Source organism: Mya arenaria, chromosome 15 (genome assembly GCF_026914265.1).
Source record: "Mya arenaria isolate MELC-2E11 chromosome 15, ASM2691426v1".
Classification (NCBI taxonomy): Eukaryota; Metazoa; Mollusca; class Bivalvia; order Myida; family Myidae; genus Mya; species Mya arenaria.
In genome coordinates this window covers 40,595,686-40,620,256 of record NC_069136.1, presented here as the reverse complement: position 1 = coordinate 40,620,256, position 24,571 = coordinate 40,595,686, and the positions used below count along the sequence as shown (strand labels likewise).

Here is a 24,571-nt window from a genome sequence, read left to right as displayed (position 1 = left end):
GTGTATTCAACAATCTGCTCTGCAATTCATTGATAAACAACTGTAAAACAAAGAAAAATACCTTACATCGTATTAAAGCCATTGAAGCAAAACTGTTGTTTGCTACAGTTTTATTAATTCAACATCCGGGAACGAAATAAAATCCCAATGATTAAGCTGTAACCAATCCAATGAGCTTAATAGTTTGTGTGTGTTAATACATTTAAGCATGACATCGTAAAATGTCTTGGTTCACACCAGTTTATTAATTTAACAAACACGGGTTTATAAAGCTATTTTCAAAGATGCTGTTGAACGGGATTTTGTTTCTCACTCTAGTGTTTTTTACATTATTCAGGTAACATTTTAACAACTTTTATTTTATTTTGTAAAAAAGTTTGTTTGTTTTTAGAGAAGATTAATAAAGAGATAACTAAAGAAGATAATTGAACGCAAAACACCGATTATGATATTTAAATTTATATATGAGATTGAAACGTTTCTGATCTATTTGATTATTAAAACTTGGAGAATTACCAGTATGATAATTAAATGATAGTTTAAGGTATAATATACTTTAAGCTTAAGGTATTTTGGAAACAATTAAAAAGCAACAGTATGAAAAACTGCTTACTTGGCTTGAGTTTCAAAATACTAAAGGATAGGATTTATTTCAAGAGTGATCATGTGACGTGTCAATGATCAAATAAAATAGAATCTAAGCAACATACGATACATTTCTTTTAAGCTTATGTTCGGATATTTTAGCTTCAAGTTGATACCCGTGAGGGGTCTCAAAATCACACATGCAGCACGTACAATATTTCATTCCTTTATTATTGTATCCTGTTTTGTTTTCTCAAAGTTTAAAAAGTATTTCTTTATTTGTTATTTAGATTATTCAAACAATAGTTCTCTTCGGCATGGGACGTTTTTATATTTTGACTAGGGGCAGCTAAAAGGTCAACTGAAAACAAATAATTGTGTATATTCTTGTTAAATTTTATACATACTGCCTCCTTTAATTGAAACAATGCGTGGTTTCAACCAGAAAGGCAACACTGTCGACCGAGACTTTAGCAGAGGGTTTGCAGATGTACTGTTCCGCCTACTGGTGCAATATTATCTTTTTTAAACCGAACAAAACTTACTTTTTATTTAAAATCATTAAATTTTCTAGAATCATGTGTGAAACTCGCCATGTCGGCTTATACACAAAAACAAAGCGCTTTAATTGCAAAGACGAACAAGAAAAAGGTAAACCCCGTATCGCAGCGTATCATGACATCAGCGGGTAACAGTGCATTGACGGGTCACAGTGAGAGTTGACAGAGAAAGTGTTACCCACTTATAAGCCTACTATATAGGAAATAAAGCAAGTGAGGTTAAATGTGTTTCACGATTAACTCCATTGGAGTTGGTTTAAGCGTATTTTAATCACTGATAAAACAACAGCTCGTCATCGTTTGCATGCTTGGGTCTCAGAAGGTGTTTGAAGACCGCGCTTGACGTATAATGTAGGGGCATTGTTGTTTATGAACTGTTGATGATGCAGTGTTGTTCATGCAATATCCACGAAGTTCGTATTACAAGCTTTAACAGATTAGTAATATATGAAAATAATTTTAAAGCAGCTAAATACGGTTCGAACAATTGTTGTTTTTTGTAATGTATTTTGTTATTTTCCCAAAACGAAACCAAATATTCGATGTCATTCAGCTTCTTAACACATCTGGAAACGTTTCATAAATCGGACTTCCACTTTCCTTATTGATAGAACATAATTGTTGTTAATTTCCAAAAACCATTCCGTATTTAACCATATACCATTTTTAATTTCAAATCCTTATTTGGACAAATTATATGCTGTTTTACTTAGAATCGATCACAATGAAACATAAGGAAATAATATTTTGTATTAAATGTAATTCTGGAAGAAAGGTATTTTGATTACTGAGTGAAAACCTTGAATTGACTGTTTTACAGTTGTTTTTTTACTGATAAAATTCGATATTCCACTGAAAACATAAAGTAATAAATGCTATTAACACATAAACAACACCGATGTTTTGTCTGTGATTAGTAATGCGTTTTATATTGTTAAATCGAACGACAACGTTTAAGACTGAACAATGTATTTAATGTTTGCACAGCAAGTCTGCCGTAGTTTAAACGTTCACTAGTTGTACAAGGTATGTGATCAAAGGCTTGGTTTAACATGGCCTCAAATGGATACACTTCTGTAGCTTTGAATGGTATTGAATATCTTAAAATAAAAACAAAAAATAAAAAGCAAATTCCATATGTCATGTTGTGAAGGCAAATGTCAACGTATCTCTGATTAACAAGATCTGTTTAATGGTATTCAATCTTTAGAAAAGCAAATCGCATGTCTTGGTGAAATACACTTTCAACCTAACAATCCTTGACAAATACACATAGTTTTTTTATATAGTATACTCGTATATCCACTGTGTTGTTTATGAAGTTTTTGTACTGGTGTTCAACGTTTCTTGTTTGTAATTTTATGTTTTTGTTCTATGTCTTTGGCGTTTACCCTATGCCATTAAACGGGGTTAATGTTTAAACTTTTGCCTACTAAGCTTGTTCCTGTAGTTTTCTCATATACATATTGTAGCTCTGCAGAAGCTGGATTCTGTTCCGAAGCTTACACATGTACCAATAAGTGCACAAAGAGTGAACATTACACAACTAAGTGTGGACTCTTCGGGTGGAAAAGATGTAACAAATACAGGTATGTTTAACGCTATGCTCGAGTGACGCTGACAGTAAACAATATGAAGAGGAAAGATAACTGTCATCGTATGTGGAGACTTATAAAATTTCCGTTTACACCCCTCATGTTGTATCCTATAAGTTGCGATTAAAATTTTAGTGATTTAACATATTAATTTACATATTTTGCGATTGTGCTAAAGGTAAGTTTTTTGTCCAAAATGGTCTTATTCTCATTTCAAGATATACTTCAGGTTTAATTTTAAAAATTGTCAAAATGTACTTCAGCTATTATAAAATGTATATCGGTACAAAGATTTGTTCCACTCTATAAAAATTGGAAACGTTTTTTATTTCTATAATTTCTTTGGTGTGTTTGTACTAAGGTACACTGAAAAAAGACATTTGTAGAGTTACACGGGTTGGAACAATTAACTACATACAGTGATGTTTAGGAATTGCCTTCATTCATCAGGAGCGCTATGCGGTCATGGGAGAATGCGCCACTATATTATGCTCTATAATTCGCAGTGACATGATTAATTATATTTACATTTCTCAAAAAATAAAGTTCTTAATACCGTAGATGAATATGGCAGCCAGTTATTTTGGGAGACTCCTGGACTACACTATTCCCGTAACGAAGTAGTCTACAATTAACAGACAACAGACCATGCAATACTTTTTGGATTTTTATTACAAGTATCAAATAATTCGATATTTAACTGAATTTAGTTAAAACACAGTACACCTTTTAATGACCATTATGTCGATTATTAGGCCTATGTAGTATGACATTTTTTGTAAAAGGCAACTCTTACCATATAACAGGACAACGTATGCTACTTGTACCAGCACGTGTTACCGCCAGGTTTGCTGCAAGGGATATACAGGATCAGACTGTGCCACTCGTAAGTTCTTTTTTAAGTGCGGTTTTAGAGAGCTGTACCGGAAGGCATTAAATGCATGATCATGATAAAAACAAAAAGACGACAACGACTACTATGACTAGGCGACTATGACGATGCCGATGACGTTGCCGATGCCGATGACGAAGGCGTTGCTTATGACGGCGACGATGACGTTGCCGATGACGTTGCCGATGATGATGATGGTGGTGTTGGTTGTGGTGGCGGTGGGGTGGTGGTAATGATGCTGATGATGCTGATGCTGATGCTGATGATGATGATGATGATGATGATGATGATGATGATGATGATGAGCAAGTTTATTTTAATACAGTGCAATGTATCGTATTTTAGTAAATTTATTAATGAATTTGTCCCTTTAGTTTTAATAGTATTTTTGATTTAAATAAAAAGATAAGTTCATTTTATGTTGACACAGCTTTGTGCTATGAGTCCACATCGTGTTTGAACAGCAACCCGTGTACAGGGCCTGACAGATGTAGCTGCAGAACTGGCTACAAACTTCCAAAGTGTGAAGGTAAAAGGCAATAATAGTAAACTTATATTCTAGAATGTGTGTTGTTAGTCAATTTCTTTCAAAATGGAACAGAAATACAACCGTTACTCGAAGTCCGAATACATTATCTAGAAGAAACAGTAGAACTCGTTCTTTAAAAAGGAACACACTTCACGGAAGCAAATGTTGTTCGGTTTAATTGAATACATTACACTAAAACAAAAGTGGCACTATTTATTGAAGTCTTAAAACATAACACTGAAACAACGGTTGAATTGTTTCTAAATAAGGTATCAATGTTATCCAGGTTATAATTATCTAAATAAATATACTGTTAGAAGAAAGCGTCAATATTTTCTTTTCGTTTTATAAAGCAGCTAGGATCGTTCATGCACAAAATACCCAAAACTTACTTAAGAAAGAAAAATTGTCGAACTTGTACCTAAATGCACAACAATATGATAGAATGATATAGCTGACGTCGCTCTCGTTTTTTTTAACTGCAGTAAACAGAACAATGATATTTTGAAAATGCCCGTAAACATTTAATGAGAAGAAAGATATGAGTTAACATGATTACCTCCAATTGAGCTTAAATAAGGTCAAACAGGACCAAATTGTACTGAAAATCTACGCCGCCTATGACGTCATGTGTCTTGGTATGATCAAGCGCATCTAACGCGTTTTCGCTTTAATGTAATTAAAGACATGCTTAAACCGCTTGAAGCGTGAAAAGTATATCGACTTAGGCAACTGTTGTTGATGGCAGTGGACGAAATAAAAAACACTTTCCTGTGTCTGGATTTTGGCCCTCATGGTAGATACTCGCTTAGATTTACGGGAACGTTTTGTTTCCAAGCAATAGTTTTACATTAAAGTACCGCTCGTATTTAAAATCAATACATTCATATGAATAACAGACATAAATTTTGAGTGATAAACCTTTAACTTCTTACCAAAGAAGGCATTGATGGAAAATATTAATTACTGATAACAATATTGTATCCGTATATTTAAAAACTGAAAAAGCACAAATAATAACTGATATAAGATGTCTTTTAGGTGGGTCCCTAAAAAATTGCAGTGATTAACTATAGTCACATAAGTAAGAAATAACGTGTTTTTTGCACCTTTCTTTCAAAGTATACACGGTACCCTTCATATGGATCATTGATTTCGATATTTATACATCATTTTAGTAAAATTAAAAAAAGTTTTAATTGCGGTACATCTTATTTGTATTCCAAAAATATTTTTTATAGAAATATCCATGCTGATTAAATGATTTGGAATTAATGTATTCATCTTATACGAACATTTTGACAAATCCCAAGAATTGAACAGTCAAACTCGATGAATAATTTTAAACATAATTAACATGTCCACCAAGTTCATCCTTTGTGTAACTCTCTCTCTTTATATATTTATTTTAAGCCTTTTATCAATTTAATTTCTCTATATTATTGTAATGCAAATCACGCCATGTAAAAAGTATTTTGCATTCATATAATGTACTTACGTTTAAACGTTCAAACACACTCTTGACAATACCTGTTTATTTAAATATCAAAAACCGTTAAGGTACCATTTGAATAATGTGAAACATAAAACATATGTTTTACATTTATTATTCTTTTAAATGAAATAGGATGAGAAAAAGGCATACATAAACTTAGTCTTTGATATGCATTTCAACCCGTTAAGTCCCTTCCATAGTGTAAAAGTTGATTGGATGGACTAAAACATTATAATTTGTTGAATTTTGACTTTACAAATTCAGGAATTATAATACATACACCCTTTAGAAGATTTTTATTTGTTATAAGAAGATGAACGCATTTTGCGACACAATAATTATATAAAACATTATAATTTAATTGTGTTGGTAAAAGTCTTTCTACAAAATGAATATTTTTTAGTCAAAATATTAACGACTACTCATACAAAAATGTCTTGTGGTTTTGTGGTGATTGAACTTCATTGCATTTCATAAGATGTTATCGGATCTGATAAAATCATTTGCGTAATTTCTCTTGTTATACCAAAACAAGTAAAAAAGAATGTGTGGTTTACTCTTGAAAAAAGGGTTCCTCAAAACTAGAAAAAAAACAGAACTTATGCAATATTTGAATTTGTTTTCTTCTTAACACACTTTTACATTGTGGAAGACCGTTAATCATTCAACGCTTATGGAACAGAATAAAACCGTTGTTAAATTATCAAGTTATTGGTAGTTGGTATTTGATAGTGTTGCAAATATTATTAGTACAGGTGAACAGTCTCAATTATACCGAACTGATTTTACACACATCAAGAGATCCAGAAATTATAATAACAGACTAAGTGTGTTTCAGATGTAAATGAGTGTTCCTCAAACAATGGTGGCTGCCAGCACGTTTGTAGGAACAACGTCGGGTCTTTTACATGTTCCTGTAACAGTGGATATATGTTAAAAACTGACCTCAAAACTTGTGAAGGTATATTTACCTACAATGCAAATCCACAGGAATTCAAACAATCTCTTATAATTGTGATTTAGGATATATGCAATAATTGGCTCATTCAAATGTAAACTGTGCGGGAGGATCGTACTATTGTGGTAAACTGTTCCCTTCGCATGTTAATAATGGCACTTGTTTACAATTTAACAACAATATGTTTGAAATATTGCATTATGACATGTTTTATTTCTGTAAATTGAATTGTAATGACCAGATGAATCTATAATAACAACGTTCGTATGATTTTAAGGAGTTATAATACAAATAGTTTTCTTTCATTTTTTTTCATAGATAAGAACGAGTGCTCTTCCAACAATGGAGGATGTGCTCACACGTGTTCTAACAAGCCAGGGACACATCAGTGCAGCTGTAGAGAAGGCTACACACTTGCTTCGGACGGACGTCGATGCAATGGTTATGGCGACGTTTTTTAAATAACTATAATGAGTTATATCATGTTTACTTCAATCCCGCAGACTTCTAATATTGCAATTGTTTTATTATGCATTCAAAAGGTAGACATATCAAAAGTCAGCTTATTTTAGTGAACTATTTGGACGTCACGAAAGAATATCGCACTAAAAAACTAACTTACTACTCTTGAAACAATCATAAACTACTCCTTAAATTTCTTGTTTATTTAAAATGTTCATTCTTCTCTCTAAATAAATCAATATGTAATTATTTTGTTTTTGCTATGGCTTATAATATGTCACTGTTGATACACATTTGCAGACATCAACGAATGTTCTGTGGGAACATCTCAGTGCGGACAAGATTGTACCAACACTGTTGGCTCATATACGTGTTCCTGTAGGGCCGGGTACCAGCTGGCTGCTGATGGGAAGGCATGTAACGGTAAAGAAGGGTTATAATAATTGTTAAAAGTGTATATGTTGATTCATTTTAATCGAATCAAAGGACACATATTATGTTAACTCAAAACCCTAGTGCATCGCATTAACATTTGCATACACTCTTAATATTGAAGTATTTAAAACAGTTTGAACCATAAAACCATTAACAACCAGCATCCTAACCGACAAAATGAATATCACTTGTCAAAGTCAAAGTTTGAACAACCGGTGAACATAAGTACAGAAAAACACTTATTCTTGCCTTCAACGCAACGAAACAAGTATATATATAAATATTTTTATACTCAGACTTAGATGAATGCAGCCTTACTCCGCCACCCTGTGGCCAACAGTGTGTTAACACTCCCGGATCTTACAACTGTGATTGTGAAACCGGATATTACCTCGACGCTGGTTCACAAACTTGCAAAGGTACTGTGACAATAAACTTTACTCTCTACTGAACATCACTACCAAGTTTGTGTATGAAAGTACACAATAACAATCTCAATGGAAAACAACTGTCTCCACTTTGAATATCGGATATTACATAACGACATCACAACTGATGTTCATAAATTATTAAGAGCGTTTATTTGAACATACCAATAGTAAATGCAGAATTTTAATTAAACAACTTGCATGTAAATGAACTCTTTATCAATCATCTTTACTTCAATGAAGCTGTTTAATGCTTTTATTGTATTTGTCAAAGATTTTTTCTTAATAGCTACTTAAATTAGTTGGGCAAAATGTTATCATTAAACTTAACCATCCACCCTTCATCAATGCATTGCGTAATTTTAGAGCAGAAATGAATGTTCAATGTTTTCGCCAGCTTAAGAAATGTTTAATTCAATGTTAGTACTTTTTTAATGTTTTTAAACTATTGGTATTGAAATACATGTGTGTAGTACCTAACGATTCATGTCTACCCCACAGATGTAAATGAGTGTGACACTGACAAGGATGGTTGTGATCACATCTGTACTAACAGGGAAGGGTATTACCAATGTAGTTGCCGACCAGGATATGTTCTACATGCTGATGGAAGAACATGTACAGGTATGGACACGTCTAATGTTCTCATACATGTTAATCTGTTATGTTAATTTTTTACAGTTGATAAAAATCCCTTTTCGTTAGACCGAGGAGGTCAGATTCTATACGAATATTTGTGAGAATGTAAAATAATTAATGTGTTTTTTAAATAAAATAATAATCTTAAGTTTGCAAATATCAATGAACTTCAAAAACACTTAAGGGTCACAATGTCTTAAACTTTTATGTAAACAAAATATAAGGGCGCTTGCAAAATAAGGGTTATAGTGTTTATTACTATTTACAATACATATAATTGAAAAAAGGTTCCAAATTAATAAACAAAAAGCAGGCTGTATTCAAACTTAGCTAATAAATACTTAAAAACTATGATCCAGGTTTTTCACGATAATATTTTTAACATCAGCAATCATTTCTATCAGAGTTTTTCTATTCATTTCTTCAGACGCAATATATTTATAATAGATTTGAAGTATTAGGATCACATACTTGTCTAATGCCCATATACATATGAATACAAGGTTAATATTGAGGAGAAAAACGCAACAACGTAGTTACATCGAGACAGTTTGTTAATGTTAGATTGCTACTGATTGAATAATTACAAATGTTAATACCAGCGAATAGCATTATTTGATCTAAGTATATTGGCAATGTTGCACATGTATGCAAACATAACAATTTATACGTTTTCTTAGACGTTAACGAATGTTCAGAAGGGACGTCTCAGTGCTCTCAGACATGTACAAACACACCCGGCAGTTACACGTGCACCTGTCAGAATGGATATTTGCTTGGAACGGATACATTCAATTGTATAAGTACGTTTAATTTAACCTTTTTCTCTTATCATTACAAAAATGTAAAGTTTGCTTTTAACTTATTAATCTTTCAATGCCATATTTTATCTCATTCTTAGACAAATTTTATATTTCTCTCAGACATTTCTATATGTTTCTAGTAAACAAGTTCAATAGTACTTCTACGCTAAATGCACGTCTTTTCTGTTCAATATGAATGCTTGTCATATACATTTATGGTTAACAGACAAAGACGACTGCCAAGGCATCGTATGTGAAAACGGAGGATTTTGTATTGACAACATTGGCGGGTATACCTGCTCATGTGCTAAGGGCTACACAGGAATGCATTGCGAACTCGGTTTGTTGCTACCAACATTTAACATTTTTCCCATGATAAATTAAATGTGTTTTTTTTTAAATCAAAACACTTGAATCATAGGAATATCATTGATGGAGAAGGACGTTCTTTTACATTTACTGTAACTAAAACAAAACTGAAAGACTGGCTTCATATTTTTTACAAATGTAATCATATGACTATAGTTGCAAATCATACGGTTTGATTATTGAATATTTTCTTGCTTCAATTTCTTCAACGTAGTGATCTCCTTTATGAATTAAGATATACACTCCTTCTTAAGGGGGATTACCATTACGGGTCAGCTTTTCTCCCCGACATACGCTATTTATACTGATTTACTTCCCACGTATGTTGCTTTATATTATATTGTTTTATTTTTCAAAGACTTAAATGAATGTTCTGGATTCCTAAATGGCGGCTGCGAAGATGAATGTATCAACAAAGTGGGTTCTTTTGTTTGTAAATGCAGCGGCAACAGCACTCTGAACAAGGACGGCTTCACTTGTTCCGGTTAATATGCTGATTTTATTACGTAACTGCTACGGTGCTATAAAAAGCTTCTAACTCAAATTGTCTTCACAAAAGCGATATTCAAAGTCGATATAAACAAAAATATATAGGTGTGCATTTCTTGTTTACGATAACACGGCAAATTGAATATACTGCTGACATATATTTTACATATTGACTAGTATACGACTTGAATGAGGACACTTGGCATCCTAACTCATTTTTCTCGCGTTTAAATTGGGAGTCATGTCCGGCATTGATATAGTTATACACATGTACATTGATAAATATTTTTTATTTTACTGTACTTATTGGAAACCAATCATGTCCGGCATCAATATAAGCTGATAAATGATCGTATGTAACTGTATGTATTACAGGTTCAACTGGACCAAGCGTATTTTCCAAGTATGGGTTGGTGCGACAGTTTTTACCCCGAGGTTGTTCAACAATTGTTTTAGCAAAATGTGACGAGGGAACTGACATTAAAATTCTACTCTCGTCAACATCAAATTGGTACAGCTTGAAAACTGATCCAAGAAGAATTTATACTCATGGTATTGTATTTGTTGAAGCCAACGCCATAGCCCTTCCTGTTTCTATATCAGGCTTAGAAGTCGTTAAGGGAACTGACGATTTTGAATTAATAACCGGATCGTTAACACATGATATCAACAATGGCGTTCCATACGGGGAAGAAAGACTGCTATATTGCTGGACATTTGGGACAACGCCACGAGATTTAAGAGACTTCCTAGTTTCAAATTCATTTTTATCATCATTCTTTCACAATATTGAGAATTCCTTGCCTGACTGGCTACAATTCTCCCCAAACGGCTACGAAATACTTGGTTTAAATGATTTGCAGATAGAGCTCAGTAGAGGTGACGATATTCAGAGGACAGAATGCAAAGGGGCACCTTTGTATTCTGAACGACTTTACACGGTTCTGAAATTTGGCAACAGTTTTGCTTTGTCTATCTATGGCCAGAAAGTAACGTTACCGGCTGCAATGTTAAACAATACGTTCTGCATCATTGTTGATGTCTGCCAGGACTATGGGGGATCTGTATTCCTTATCTTGCCTGAAAATTCAAGGAACATTCTTGACAAATTTAAAATGTTCAAAAAGCTGATCGACGATTCTGGTATTTATATCCGCCCGATTGGAGTAGGCCTGTCTCTTCAGAAACACATTAACGTCCATGCTAAGACAACACATTTGCAACAATGGAACGGAGATGAAATTATTCAGTATCCGTAAGTTTACTCTAAATAACGTTTCTTATTGTAACGCAGATGTAAGCTTTTATGCTAAACACCAACCATTGCTAGAGGAAGAACTATAACATGAGCACTTCCAATTATATTGAAAAAAATATCTTCTATATAACATGCTGATAAAAATGTATAATTGTCAATGAGTAATAACGGATAAATTTTAACAACGTGTTCGAAAATCATATTGTATACATGTAAAACCTTTACTTTCAGTGTGTTTCAAGAAGCAAATGTATGGATTGGAGGCGATGTCCAAATGGAAACTGACATATTCCGCGTATCAGGAATGGCAAATGCTTTTCTTTCCATCCCGTCTCCAATAAATGTAAGCTCGTATTCAAGCGTTTACCACTAAAAGAGAGACGTTTTTGAGAGACATGTCGTTCAACTTTTGAACGATGAACGTAATGTGTTGTTCAAAGGACGTCGGACAGATGCGATCATTTAACCAGTCTTAAAATGCCAACTTGCAAAATAAGCACATTGTTTCGATAATATTATTTGCATTATTTATAACTCCTTTGTCAGGTAGAGTTCAATAACACGATGAAACTTACATGAAAAACAAGGTAATGGGTCAAACGGAACACAAACAAACAAAAACCACGAACTGACTATACACACATCAGAAAAGCTTCCCTGTTTAATGATGAGATTCCCGCCTTGGAACGATCAAGTTTGTCTTCAATGATAATGTGCATGTCGTTTGATTATTTAAAACAGTAATGGACATATATTTCAATGCTATTGTTTCACGAATATTTACAGTGGCATACCGGTGACGTGTACTTCTAATCTCTTTGCCACGACTTACTTACTCGTTCCCACGACTATGTATGTTGTGGCAAAGACTAACCATCTCGTTCCTACGACATACTTATCTCGTTGCTAGAACTTACTAACTCGTTCCTACGACTAAGTTAATCTAGGTTGTCTTAGAAATAACTAGGTCGTTGGAACGAGATAGTAAGTCGTGGCCACGGGAGAACACGACAAACAGAAAAAGATACATTGTCGTTTATTCGTTTTGTCGTTATTTCGACCGCGGGGAACGAAACGACGAAATTGAATAATCAGCCATCATATTAATTTAAGATTAAAAAGTTACCAACACGCATTTCATTGACTGCAATCGAAACTTCTAAAAACGTAAAAGTGATATTTAAACGTATATAAGGCTAAAATCAATTATAACAACAAATGGTGAATACACATCAACACCTATAATTTTAATGTAATATACTACTAATTGAGCATTTCTATTACATAATATAATACTATTTACAGATATTGGAGAGTTTATTTCTTGAGGAATGGGGGTTTGTGGTGAAACTTCAAGCAGTTGGTGCTTTGGAATTTACGTTCAAAACTCCATTTGGAAACCAAACTATTCGAGGCAGTGGTAGTGGTGAAGTTAACGCTCTTGCTTCGCTTGGAGGTTAATGTTTTGCAGCAATAATTTTATTTCATTAAAGCTGATATTTTATTACCATTTCTTTTTGTTTACGCTGCCTTTCTCTATAAAGTCGTTTTTTTATAAATGTAAGTTCACGTCTGCCCAGATGGTTTATGTCTAAATACCATAACGAGTTGTCGTAAATGTAAAATGGCGTCATTCTATGGATGTTTTTACATACCTTTTAAAGTATGAACTTTCTCTTCGTAACGTCATTCTATTTTCGCTTTATAAACAAGAATTTAAATCGTTCTGTGTTATATATTGTTAATTGCAATCCTGTCTTTAATATGTTCATATAATATTATAACAGAGTAATCCCTTTTCAGGACATAATCCGAGGAACTTTTGTGGTATTAATGCAAATCCTGCAGGAATATTCATGTCGGTGCTTTTCAACGCTGAAGCATTTCTCGATGCACCACTTTTGCGTTTTATCAAACCCGGGGTCAATGTTAAAGCCTATGCTTTTCTTGCTAGCGATCCAAAGACTCCTGCGCACAATCAAACACTAATTGATGTAGCAAAAGAAGTTCTTGATTTAAAACATATCAGTGAACGGTTTGTTAATCTCACAAAAGATGTTTTAGCTAGGTATCAAACGCTGTTGTCGAACCATTCAAGCATATTGCTTAATACAATAATAACCAGTGGTCATAAACTTCTAGCCATTCTTGAAGACGTTATACAAGATATTGGTAACTTAAATATACCAAATCTGCAACACGTTATTAAACGAATTACTGGTATCTGGAAAGAAGGATGGAAACAATTGCAAAACGACACGGATGCATTTTTAGACTCGATACGAGAAAATACACGAATTGTCAAACATAACATAACACAGCTTATAAAGGAAGAAACCAACGCAATACGGGAGAGAGTTTATATGTTGATCAGTAATGTGACTGCTCAAGCTTCTATGGTGTTTAAGAACATAACAGGAGCTGGATTTCGATTTAAGGGCGACCTAGATATTTCAGGCTTAAAGATTTTAGGACTAGAAATTGAGCTTGTATACTCCATAGACAGTCTGGGGGAATGTAGCCGGTTTGAGCGTGCGTATAGTGTTCTCAAGGGTGATAGGGCTGCCAGAGTTTTGGCTGTTGTCTCTTCTGGATTACCTAAGATCGGACGTTTCCTTCGTATTGAAGCTGGGATAGGCATTGGACTTGCAATAAGCTTAGACTCACATGGTAAATTTGCTGCTTTGTTACGTGTAGAAGCCAAATTCCTTGGAATTAGGGCTCAAACAGACCTGTTTATAACAAATCAAGGTTTATATATTTATCTCGAAGGAAATGTATGGAATACATTTAAAGCACAACTACAAATTTCTGCAGAACTTGGAAATGAATGGTATCAATTGTCTTTTGGTGTGAAAGGAGGTTTTGTTGCCGATGCCGATGGAGATGGTAGTTTTGATGATGGTTATTTAGCTGCACTTCGTAGATTTACAAATACTATAGCTGATGAGGCAAACAAAAGAATAAGTAAGTTACAGGACGGTGTGACAAAGGCTCAGAGAGGGTTAACCTCAGCTCAAAACTGGCTTGAAGATAAAAAGTCGATTTTCCGTAATGCAAATTCAAAATTCGATGATGCGGTACGAGCACTTGATAGAGCCAAAGATAAACTAGAAGATGCGAAGAAACCGTTTCAAGACGCATTAAGTAAACTAAATGAAGCCCAAAGAAAGGTTGACAGATTATGTAGGATTAAAACCTGCAAGAAAATCTGTATTCCTGGAATTAAATGTAAATTCTGTCACAAACGGGTCTGGGGAATCAAAATACCATACCCATGTTGTAAATTTACAAGCTGCATGATTTCTTTTCCTGATCCTATCTGCCTCGCCCTTAACCTTCTATGCAGAGCTGTTCGAGCCATTGCTTTTTTAGTACTAGAAGCAGCCAAGGTATTTGTCCGCATTCCAATGCTAGCCTTAGATGCTGCAAAGGTAATAGTGTCAGCTGCACAATTCATTGTTGATAAATCAAGGGTTGTTTTGGACATAGCTATAGCTGCACTTGATTTGGCTAAACTAGGACTAGAGGCAACTAAAGGGATATTGGAAGGAGCAAAGCTTGCTCTTGAGGCTGTTAAGCAGGTAGTGAAATTAGGCGTTGCAGCTTTAAATTTGATCATTAAATACGGATTAGAAAGTATAATTGATGTGCGAAATTGCGGTTTTGAAGTTACACTTTCATCACATGATAAAGCCGTCTTTGATGTCCACTGTGATGTAAACGTTTTTAAAACTGGATTTAGAACAATTAAAATACGCATCAATTTCAATGACATTTTCCAAAGTCTATGGTATGCTGCCAAGGCAACAATAACATCTATACTCAATTCCATCGGAAATATCTTTGGACGCAAAAGAAGAGAGATAGAATATGACTCACTAAATTTATTATACAAGCATTACAGGAAAACAAGGGATACTCATGTTAATGCTACAGAAACACTTAACAATGAAACCATTGACATAATCGCGGATACACTGGGCTTTACGACTAACCAAACGGACAGTGAATATGATATTAGGACAGAAATATTTCGGAAAAATTGTCAAACATTTATAAACATTCATACTTTCCTATTTGACACTATCTATGCCTTGCATGACATGGCAAACGAGACAGCTATTACCTTGATGAATACGACATTCGTACAGGATACTCTGGGTTTAAAAGATAAGCACTCCCTAGTTAATGCATCGTTAACGGATTTAGGAATTGATCAGAACGTAGCTAAAGCTGAATTCAACATCAGCCTTACTGAATTGACAGAAACCATCGACAACGCAAAAGCAAATTTATCTTCTGATTCCTATTTATTGGATGTGGAAAGATATTCTGGAGATGCGGCTGCAATGGTTCAAAATCAAACCGATGATGCCAATACTATAGAAATTGTCAATCATTGGGTCGTCGCCATGGAAAAGGTAACAAGCCAATACTTCAGTGCAGATGCATGTGTCTCTTTCCTTGATTGTGCACATTACGCTGTCGCATCGCTTTATGAAATTGTTTTACCATCAACTGACTTACCTAACAAAAATCAAAGCATGCAAAGTATCTCCGCCTTTGAGGATATTTTTCTTATATTGACCAATAACTATTCGCTAAAAGTTCTCGAGGTATACGATATGTCTCTAGGTCTTTTGGATCATCTAGGTGCGATTAATGAGTCCAATGTATTCTGTTCTACTCCACCTACAACAATGCATCCTCTTGAAAACCAAACAGTAGTAGCAGGACAAACATGCCATCTCGTATGCAATGTCACAGGAAATCCGCTCCCGGCTTTCATTTGGTTTAAAGACGATGAACAAATCACCAACTCGTCGACAAATATGATGTTGACCATCCACAACGTGACTTATTCAGACGAAGGTAGTTACCACTGCGTAGCAACCAACTTAATCACCAGCCTTATCATGCAGAAGGCGAACGTCATTGTGACAGGTATTTCAGTTTGTAATGCTTCTTCTCTGGAACGTATCAAGTAAATAATCAACTGTCATACAGTAAATTGAACTAACTTATTTTTCCTACGATAAGTATAATCATGTAGATGTAAACGTCTTGCTATGAAAAAAGGCTTTCAATCAGAAATGATCATAGTTAGATACGGTAGATTTTATAAATTCGAATTGTTTTATGGTAAAATCTCCAAGTCGGAAATGTTATCATGTTTTGGACAATGAAGTTTTCAATTTGCTCACGTATATCACCAATGAATAACGATTTGTTTATCGCAATTCTATTTCTCGAGCTTGAAATTTAATGTACTATTTCAATCAATGAATAAAACATTTTACAGAAAAAGAGGACATAATCAACAAGACAACCACTGAAGGTAATATATAATCTGGTACAGTATGGCTTTGCCAGAAATATGTACTGAAGGTAACGCACTTTTAAGTACTGAATGGCTCTCCCAGAATAGACGCCTGATATTTGGTGTGCTGCACTTTGTTCAACACTCTTCATAATGTGCACGATATAATGGCTAGCATTTTACTTGATATCATTGGTCTACCAAATTAATATTAAAACGTTTGTTCCAACAGCCTGCTCAAGCTCCTCGTTGAATGGTGATTGAATTCAACAGTACGGTGTACATTGTGACAACTTGCCCTATTATACCAATGACTTATTTCTCCCTATATCAGCATTCACAAGACACTGAATATAAACGGCAAAATACACAGTTGTCTTGTTTTGTAAAGTACGATATATAAACGTTGCTAATTAACAATGGTAACTCAACTCTGCTACAGTTAGGCCTCAGTTTGTCATTAACAACTATTTGCATCACAATCACCTTTAATAGTATTGAAACTTCATAATTTATCTTGTTCGACATCATGGAAAAACTGTGTATCAGAAATAATCATGGTATAATCGATTCTACATATTCAGCCCAGGTACATCATTTGGAAACACGGTACACATATGCTTTACATATATGTAGTGACTTATGGATAAGCTATGTCGAATGGCTATCCTTGAGTCTTTATCATACAATTTAAGAGCTAGCCCATTTGCTCCTCTTCATTCATGCTATTGCAGGTTCTTCATTGTTTTCATTTTGTTCATTTTGATGCTTGCTCTGATTAGGTATATATTTTTTTTAAATTTGAAAGCATTGGTAAATGTTGGGACAAGTGAAATTATGTCTATACAAACTTTTTTAATTCCGCGGTAGACTCATGTTCCAGTGAGCTCGTTATTCAATGAAAGTTCCAATGCGATAATCCCAGCACATATCGACAAAACTGTGTTGATGCGTGTTTTGCCTATTTGCGGTGTTTGTATTTGATTATGTGGTGTTAATATGTTTTTGCCACTTGTTAATTGCCGTTTGAATTCTTACAATGTGTCTCTTAACAAAGTTCATGCGTGAATATTTTGCCACTTTCCCTGTATAATTCATTTTATTATTTTAATTCCTTTGATACTACATACCACGTTCTGGTTTTAAATCGTCAAATATCACCTTATTTTAACCGTTTGATGGTATTATGTATGTAATGTTTTATTCCGGTTTGGAGATATCAGTTATATAAGTTTCCCGTGTTTTTTTTCCAGATGAGTTTCCATTAACACTGGTTGTGACACTAACAGTGATACTAACGACAAGTGCTGTGGTGATTGCTGTTATCATTGTTGCATGTGGTGTATGGTGCTATAAAAGGTACTTAATAAAAGAGACTAAATATCAGATGATTACATTGCTGGAAGAAAAAGAAATAGTCAAAAACATAAAATAAAATTGATATCGTTGTGTCCAACGAATTTAACCTCTCTTTCTAATGTATCATATCGCCTACGACACATGTATCTGTCGCAATTATCGCACATTTTTCTAATGCAAAAATGCTTTGGTTTGCCTACCACGTAAATCCCGATAAATAAAAAACAGCATCGGAATTCAATATGTACCTGTTTTTACATGCTTATTATACACACTTTAAACTTGACAATTAGTATGTGCTATTTTTGAGCGATAAACTCAGCTGAACAGCGATAAAATGTTACTTTAATCCTGTAAAGATAATGTGTTATCGGCCTCATACTAGCCCGTATATTATAACTAGACTTTTTTGTAGTTGTAGGTTTCTGCCAAAAAAGTGACGTTGTGAGGCATTTGGAACGATTCACTCATGATGTGTTTGTGTTTCTTATAATAGGCTTGTGCCAAATGCGTGTGTTTTTGTGAGGCAGTTGGACGACACACTCATGTTGTGTTTGTGTTTCTTATTATAGGCTTATGCCAAATGAGTGTGGCTTTGTGAAGCAGTTACACTCATGTTGTGTTTGTGTTTCTAGCTGTAGGTTTCTGCCAAATACGTGTGACCTTGTTAGGCATTTGGAACGATACACTCATGTTTGGTTTGTGTTTCAAGCTGTAAGCTTCTGCCAAATGAGTACGGTTTTGTGTAGCAGTTAGAACGATTCACTCATGTTGTGTTTGTGTTTCTAGCTGTAGACTTCTGCCAAATGAGTACGGTTTTCTGAGGCAGTTAGAACGATACACTCATGTTGTGTTTGTGTTTCTCATTGTAGGTTTGTGTCAAAGTAAGATTGTCACGTGACTTTGCGATGCAGTTATGTCGATTCACTCATTTTTACCTTTTATTTTGTCTTTCTCATTGTAGGCATGTGTCAAAGTAAAATTTTCATATGGTTGTGTGAGGCCTTTGGAACGATTCAAATTTTGCCAATCCAGTGTTATTGCTGAGTTCCAGTTGTGCCGAACGTATTTTGTACAGGCACTATTGCATCAACGTGAGGAAATCACGCATTAATTTTCTATATTTTCTCATCAGTGTATACACATCAGTTTGTACCTTCCTGTAGCCTTTGGCACAAATAATTAGTATGCTACATTATCTCTAATTTAGATTTTAGAAGATAAAAATTGTCAAATCAAAACATGTTGTTGCTGAATTTATTTTTATTAACATTTTTCTGACATGATATCTGTTATTAAATATAGTGTAGGCTTTATATCTAATGAATCAGGTTCGATCGTGTCACGTATTAAAAAATTAGCAATGCAATAGTAATTTAATTTTTTGCTTAAAACGAAACCATATAGTTTTCACGTTTGTTTGGGTTAATATGTTTCAGTTTTATTCGGTACCTTATTTCTAATTGATCAATAAAACAATACAAAATTGGTAATTGTATTCACATGTTACTGTATTCTGACAGATATACCTATGGAGGTCCTTCAAAAAGTGTTATTACATGCTTAAATTGCAATCGCTTATGACGTAGGGATGTCAGGACAAGGTATTATTAGTCATCTGTCTAAGAAGAACATTGAAAGGGTATGGTCTGTTCAACGGCAATCTCTTATCCCATATAAACTAGGAGGTGGTGTTGTTGCTGCACGAAAAACATATAAAAATGTGCTTAACATTATTTTTTGAAGGACACTCTAATTTTGTAAATATTTTTTATAGAAATTGCATTTCCCATTTGTTTTAAACGATAAATGAAAGAACCCGTTTGTTACACTATCGTTTACGGACACACACACACACACACACTATTGTACAAATATAATTGCCTGTGAAATTCTGATTCTTCATAAATTTTGAATCATATTTTGGAAATAACAACAGTCTAGCTGTTGAATTATGTACATAATCATTTTAAGCTTGATATCGAATTTTTGGAAAAAAAACAACACAATAAGTATTACATTTTATTTACACAGAATTAATGAAACTTGAATTAATGAATGTATACAGATCAAAATTTATCAAGCTCTGCTTTTTATGTATAAGCTATGTTTGACCATTTGCTTGTATTATTGTTTAGTGTTAATTATTACTGTATCTTGAAAATGCTATGTTTGTATGTACAAAATGCTGAAAATTTCATTCCGTTCAGGTTGATACATTTTGTATAATTTGCTCATTTTCATAATCGTCCGAATATATAGTATGTAAAACCTTTGTTGTGTTGTTTGTATGCTTTTCCTCGTTATACAAGATCGAAAATAGAAAACCAGTGCACATAGAACCTAGCGTACTTCATATATCTACTATGATATCACATCAACTATAAAAACTATAAAAAAACCATATATATCAGTGTATTTTATAAATATTTACACGTGAATATTTTCGATAAAATTGCACGTGTATATTTCAATGCTATTAAATATATCTGTTTTTGCCAGATAACGCACGGCTAAAAATTGACAACGGTAGACGATTTCATAATTTCACCATAATTGTCACTTATTCATCTCACCTCTATATCACAAATGTTAAAGAAGTCATTGATGTTCATTAAGTACACAAACGCTCACGAAATCAATGTTCACGATGACACAAATGCTAAAAATGTACATACATGTTCACATGTTAGGTAAAACTACAGAAACAAGCGCAGTAGCCAAGAATTTAAAGATAAACCCCGTTTAATGGCACAGGGTTAACGCAAAATACATAGAATACACAAACAAAAAATCACAAACAACAAACATAAAACAACAGCACAAAGCTCCACAAACAGCACAGTGCATATATACTATAGAAAAACTAGGTGTTTTTATCAAGGATTGCTTGGTACCGCCTTGGAACTGTCAGTAAATTAATAATGTGATCAGAAGCTAAACATTTATAAACATCATTTTCGTTTTTTTTTCATTTGTTGAAGTTAAGTCTTTAGTTCATCGTTATAAGTGAATTACGTTTGCAGATATTCGATAACCATTGAGATTGTATAGATGTCAAAAGCCTTCATCATATATTGTTATTGGCATATCTTTTATTTCCATATGAATTGAACAGTTTATAAAGACGCGTCATTCTGTTCAATGTTAACATGACTCAGTCTGACAACTGTACGATTAAAGTGTATGTTTCAGGCAGTTGTCCGACCAATAATAACGTATCATAGACATCTGTATTAAAATATGATTGAACTATCCTAACAAATTGAATTCAGGACTTTGATGACGGGGATTAAACAAGGGTGAGTTCAAATTTGTTGAACTATTTCCTTTAAACAGTTGCGTATACTCAATAGTCAAATCAATTTTAAACCGATGTTTTGTTGAAATGACGTATTCGATATCAAACAAAAAGTAAGAGGATAGAAATACAGGTAAGGTCCGTTGATTGGAAAAAACATGGCATGGCTGCAGAATTGAGCGCGTTCGGCTCAAATGAAATTTTACGAATCATATAATGACAACTGCAGGGACAAGCAATATAGTCATGAATTCAAATATTAAACTTGTCTAGAGGCAGAATGTAAGGTATAAATAGGCCTTAGAATATACCCTACGCACACAGCCAATGCAATTGCATAAAGGCATTCATTAAGTACTACGCTTAATCATAAAGAATTCCTTTCGCGGGTGTTTAAAGGTCCACCTACTGCCAAGCATCCGATACATACTTCTTGTGTCAAATTTTGCGTTTACAATGTGTCAGTCAATGAGGTTGTATTCTTAGTTCGTAACCTGTAGTACGATTTTAATGATTAAGTATGTGTCGTCTAACTAATACTTTAACATAGCTAGGATATATCTGTCAAAGATTAACGGACTCCGTCATTGTAAGAGTGATCTTGCAATATAAAACTTCTCATTAATGGAACCAGCCTGTTATTCTCTATGTCTTAACTTCAGTGATTCACTTGTCTTTTATTTACGTGCCTTCTTATTAACGGCACCAGCTTGTTCTTCCCAATATCTTAACTGCAGTGATTCACTTGTCTTTCATTCACTTGTCTCCGAATTCACGGCACCAACCTGTTATTCTAAATATCTTAACTGCAGTGAATCACTTGCCTTTTATTCACTTGTCTCCGAATTCACGGCACCGACCTGTTGTTCCATATAACTTAACTTCAGTGATTCACTTCTCTTTTATTTACTTGTCTCCGAATTCACGGCACCAACCTGTTATTCTAAATATCTTAACTTCAGTGATTCACTTGTCTTTTATTCACTTGTCACCGAATTCACGGCACCATCCAGTTATTCCATATATCTTAACTGTTGTAATATCTTTGTATTCAATACACTTGGCAATAGTCTGTAATTTTTTATATTCATTGCAGTCATTTACTTATATTCTATACAATTGTCACAGGGTGGGGAAATTGTGCAGCCATACCGGGGCTCGAACCCGGGACCTCTCGCTATCAGGGCAAGTGCTGTACCGACTGAGCTCCTTGACTGCTTACACACCTCCTCACCAAATCTGTAGGTATCGATACCGTGACATACTTCCCCTCAAATTGGAAATTCGTCCCCGAATTTGACGAAGACCTGTGCTGAGGAATATACATAGTTAACACTGAGAGCGCGTTATGCTACCAAACAGTTGTACCATGGTCCCTCGTTGGGCGCCAAATGTCACAGAGTGAGTAAAGTATACAGCCAGACTGGGACTCGAACCAATGACCCCTCGCTCTAAGGGTGGTGCTCTACTGACTGAGCTTCCGGACCGCTTACACACCTCCTCGGCACATGTGTAGGTATCGGTACCGTGTCACAATTATCTTCCAATTCACGTGAAAAACAAGTCATTCTCGTTTACACTTGTCTTCCAATTCACGCTACCGTCCTGTAATTCTCGATATAATAACTGCAGTGATTCACTTGTATGTTATGCACTTATCTTCAAAACTAGTGTAGTTACCTGTTTTTCTATAATTCTAACCTGCACTGATCTTCATTACTTACTATAAATAAGTCCAACTCTATAGTCCCTACTTAATGGAATGCATAACAAGGCCTCTTGTTGTTGTTTATTCAGTTTTTACCTATCAGCATCCAAACATTTAGCTATATTGGCCAGTACGTCTGATATACTGTAGAAATTTACCAATGTTGCAACACAGTTTTCGTCTATACCTCTATACCATTTCCTCTTGTGCATGGTTCAACATTCATTTGGCAGATTAAATTACTTAGAGAACATGACGGAGACTTCAAACGAAAACAACCCTCATAAAATGTGTTTGTATGTTCATGTAAAAAAGAATTAAAGTGACTTTGTCATTCCGTTTTTTTGTTGTTGTCTTCATAGTACAGATAAGCATATCGACGTTCTAGATTCATAGTAAAATGGAGGCCGTCATGCATTAAATCTTTAGTTACTTTGTATTCGCTTACGGCAGTATCGTTCCCTGTATTCTCTGAGGCAATATTATCACCGACCAGAAACTCAACATGTGCATCAAAATCTTTGACTTTACTTTTCGTTCTGTCATCGTTTGTAAGATTTAAGAGTTCTATGTCTTTCACAGATGACTCATTTCAGAATATTGATGTTCTTTGGTAGAAATGTCGCTAAATAATGTTATTGCATGAAAGTACCGTTTAGATAACCGTGGACTACAATCGAACTCAGTAACAACAAACTACCCTTTAAACCGTTCTTTGAAGGCATGTGTTATAAGTCGCGCGAATATGAGGCCAATAATGGAAACACCGATAATTGCTTACATTTGCGAGTCCCAATTATCGGTCAAAACATTGTTTAATGATATATATCTTTATACCAACCACTTAAGTCGTATTAAAATTATGTCTAATTAAGAAAATGTGCATAACGAAGGCATGATATAAAAAGATCACATAGGCCCACTGGCAGATATTTTATCAAGAGTTAGGCACAGATCTTTAATTAGCATTGACTTTGGTATAACTGATATAAAACAGATGCAAACATACGTAGTAAAATACAGTGAGCAAACTTGACAACCTGAAAGCCTCTTGCAACACAAGTAATGGTGTAGGCAACGCAAATGATCACGCAACCTAGTCATAACGAACGAATGTCTGGCAACTCAGAAGCTTCAGACTTCTTGAGCTTCGGAGAGCGATCACAGGATAAGTGATCGTGTCACTTGATACACTGCTTGACTTTCGGAGAGCGATCACAGGGTAAGGGATCGTGTCGCTTGATATACTGCTTGAGATTCGGAGAACGATCACAGGGTAAGTGATATTGTCATTCGACACACTTGTTGAGTTTCGGTGAGCGATCCCGTGGTAAGTGATCGTTCATTTGATACATTGCTTGAGGTTTGGAGAGCGATCACAGG

General features: G+C 34.4%; 1 protein-coding gene across 1 annotated transcript; it reads left to right on the top strand.

Moving 5' to 3' along the window:
* Nucleotides 1-201: 201 nt before the first annotated feature.
* LOC128218698 (uncharacterized) lies at nucleotides 202-20,438 on the top strand. The gene is made up of 19 exons (XM_052926364.1): nucleotides 202-337; nucleotides 2,618-2,734; nucleotides 3,547-3,626; nucleotides 4,063-4,161; nucleotides 6,495-6,617; nucleotides 6,933-7,055; nucleotides 7,377-7,499; nucleotides 7,808-7,930; nucleotides 8,441-8,563; nucleotides 9,259-9,381; nucleotides 9,608-9,721; nucleotides 10,109-10,234; nucleotides 10,615-11,494; nucleotides 11,729-11,840; nucleotides 12,803-12,953; nucleotides 13,301-16,444; nucleotides 16,803-16,838; nucleotides 18,074-18,179; nucleotides 19,144-20,438. Exons 1-19 carry the CDS (start codon nucleotides 285-287, stop codon nucleotides 19,157-19,159), a joined length of 5,772 nt encoding a protein of 1,923 aa, XP_052782324.1. The 5' UTR covers nucleotides 202-284; the 3' UTR covers nucleotides 19,160-20,438.
* Nucleotides 20,439-24,571: the final 4,133 nt, after the last annotated feature.

Excerpts from the sequence above, each read along its gene's own strand:
- LOC128218698 (XM_052926364.1), top strand. The coding sequence starts at position 285 with ATGCTGTTGAACGGGATTTTGTTTCTCACTCTAGTGTTTTTTACATTA. Across the intron at positions 9,382-9,607 it reads GGATACATTCAATTGTATAA|ACAAAGACGACTGCCAAGGC; the intron begins GTACGTTTAATT and ends TATGGTTAACAG. Across the intron at positions 11,495-11,728 it reads GATGAAATTATTCAGTATCC|TGTGTTTCAAGAAGCAAATG; the intron begins GTAAGTTTACTC and ends CTTTACTTTCAG.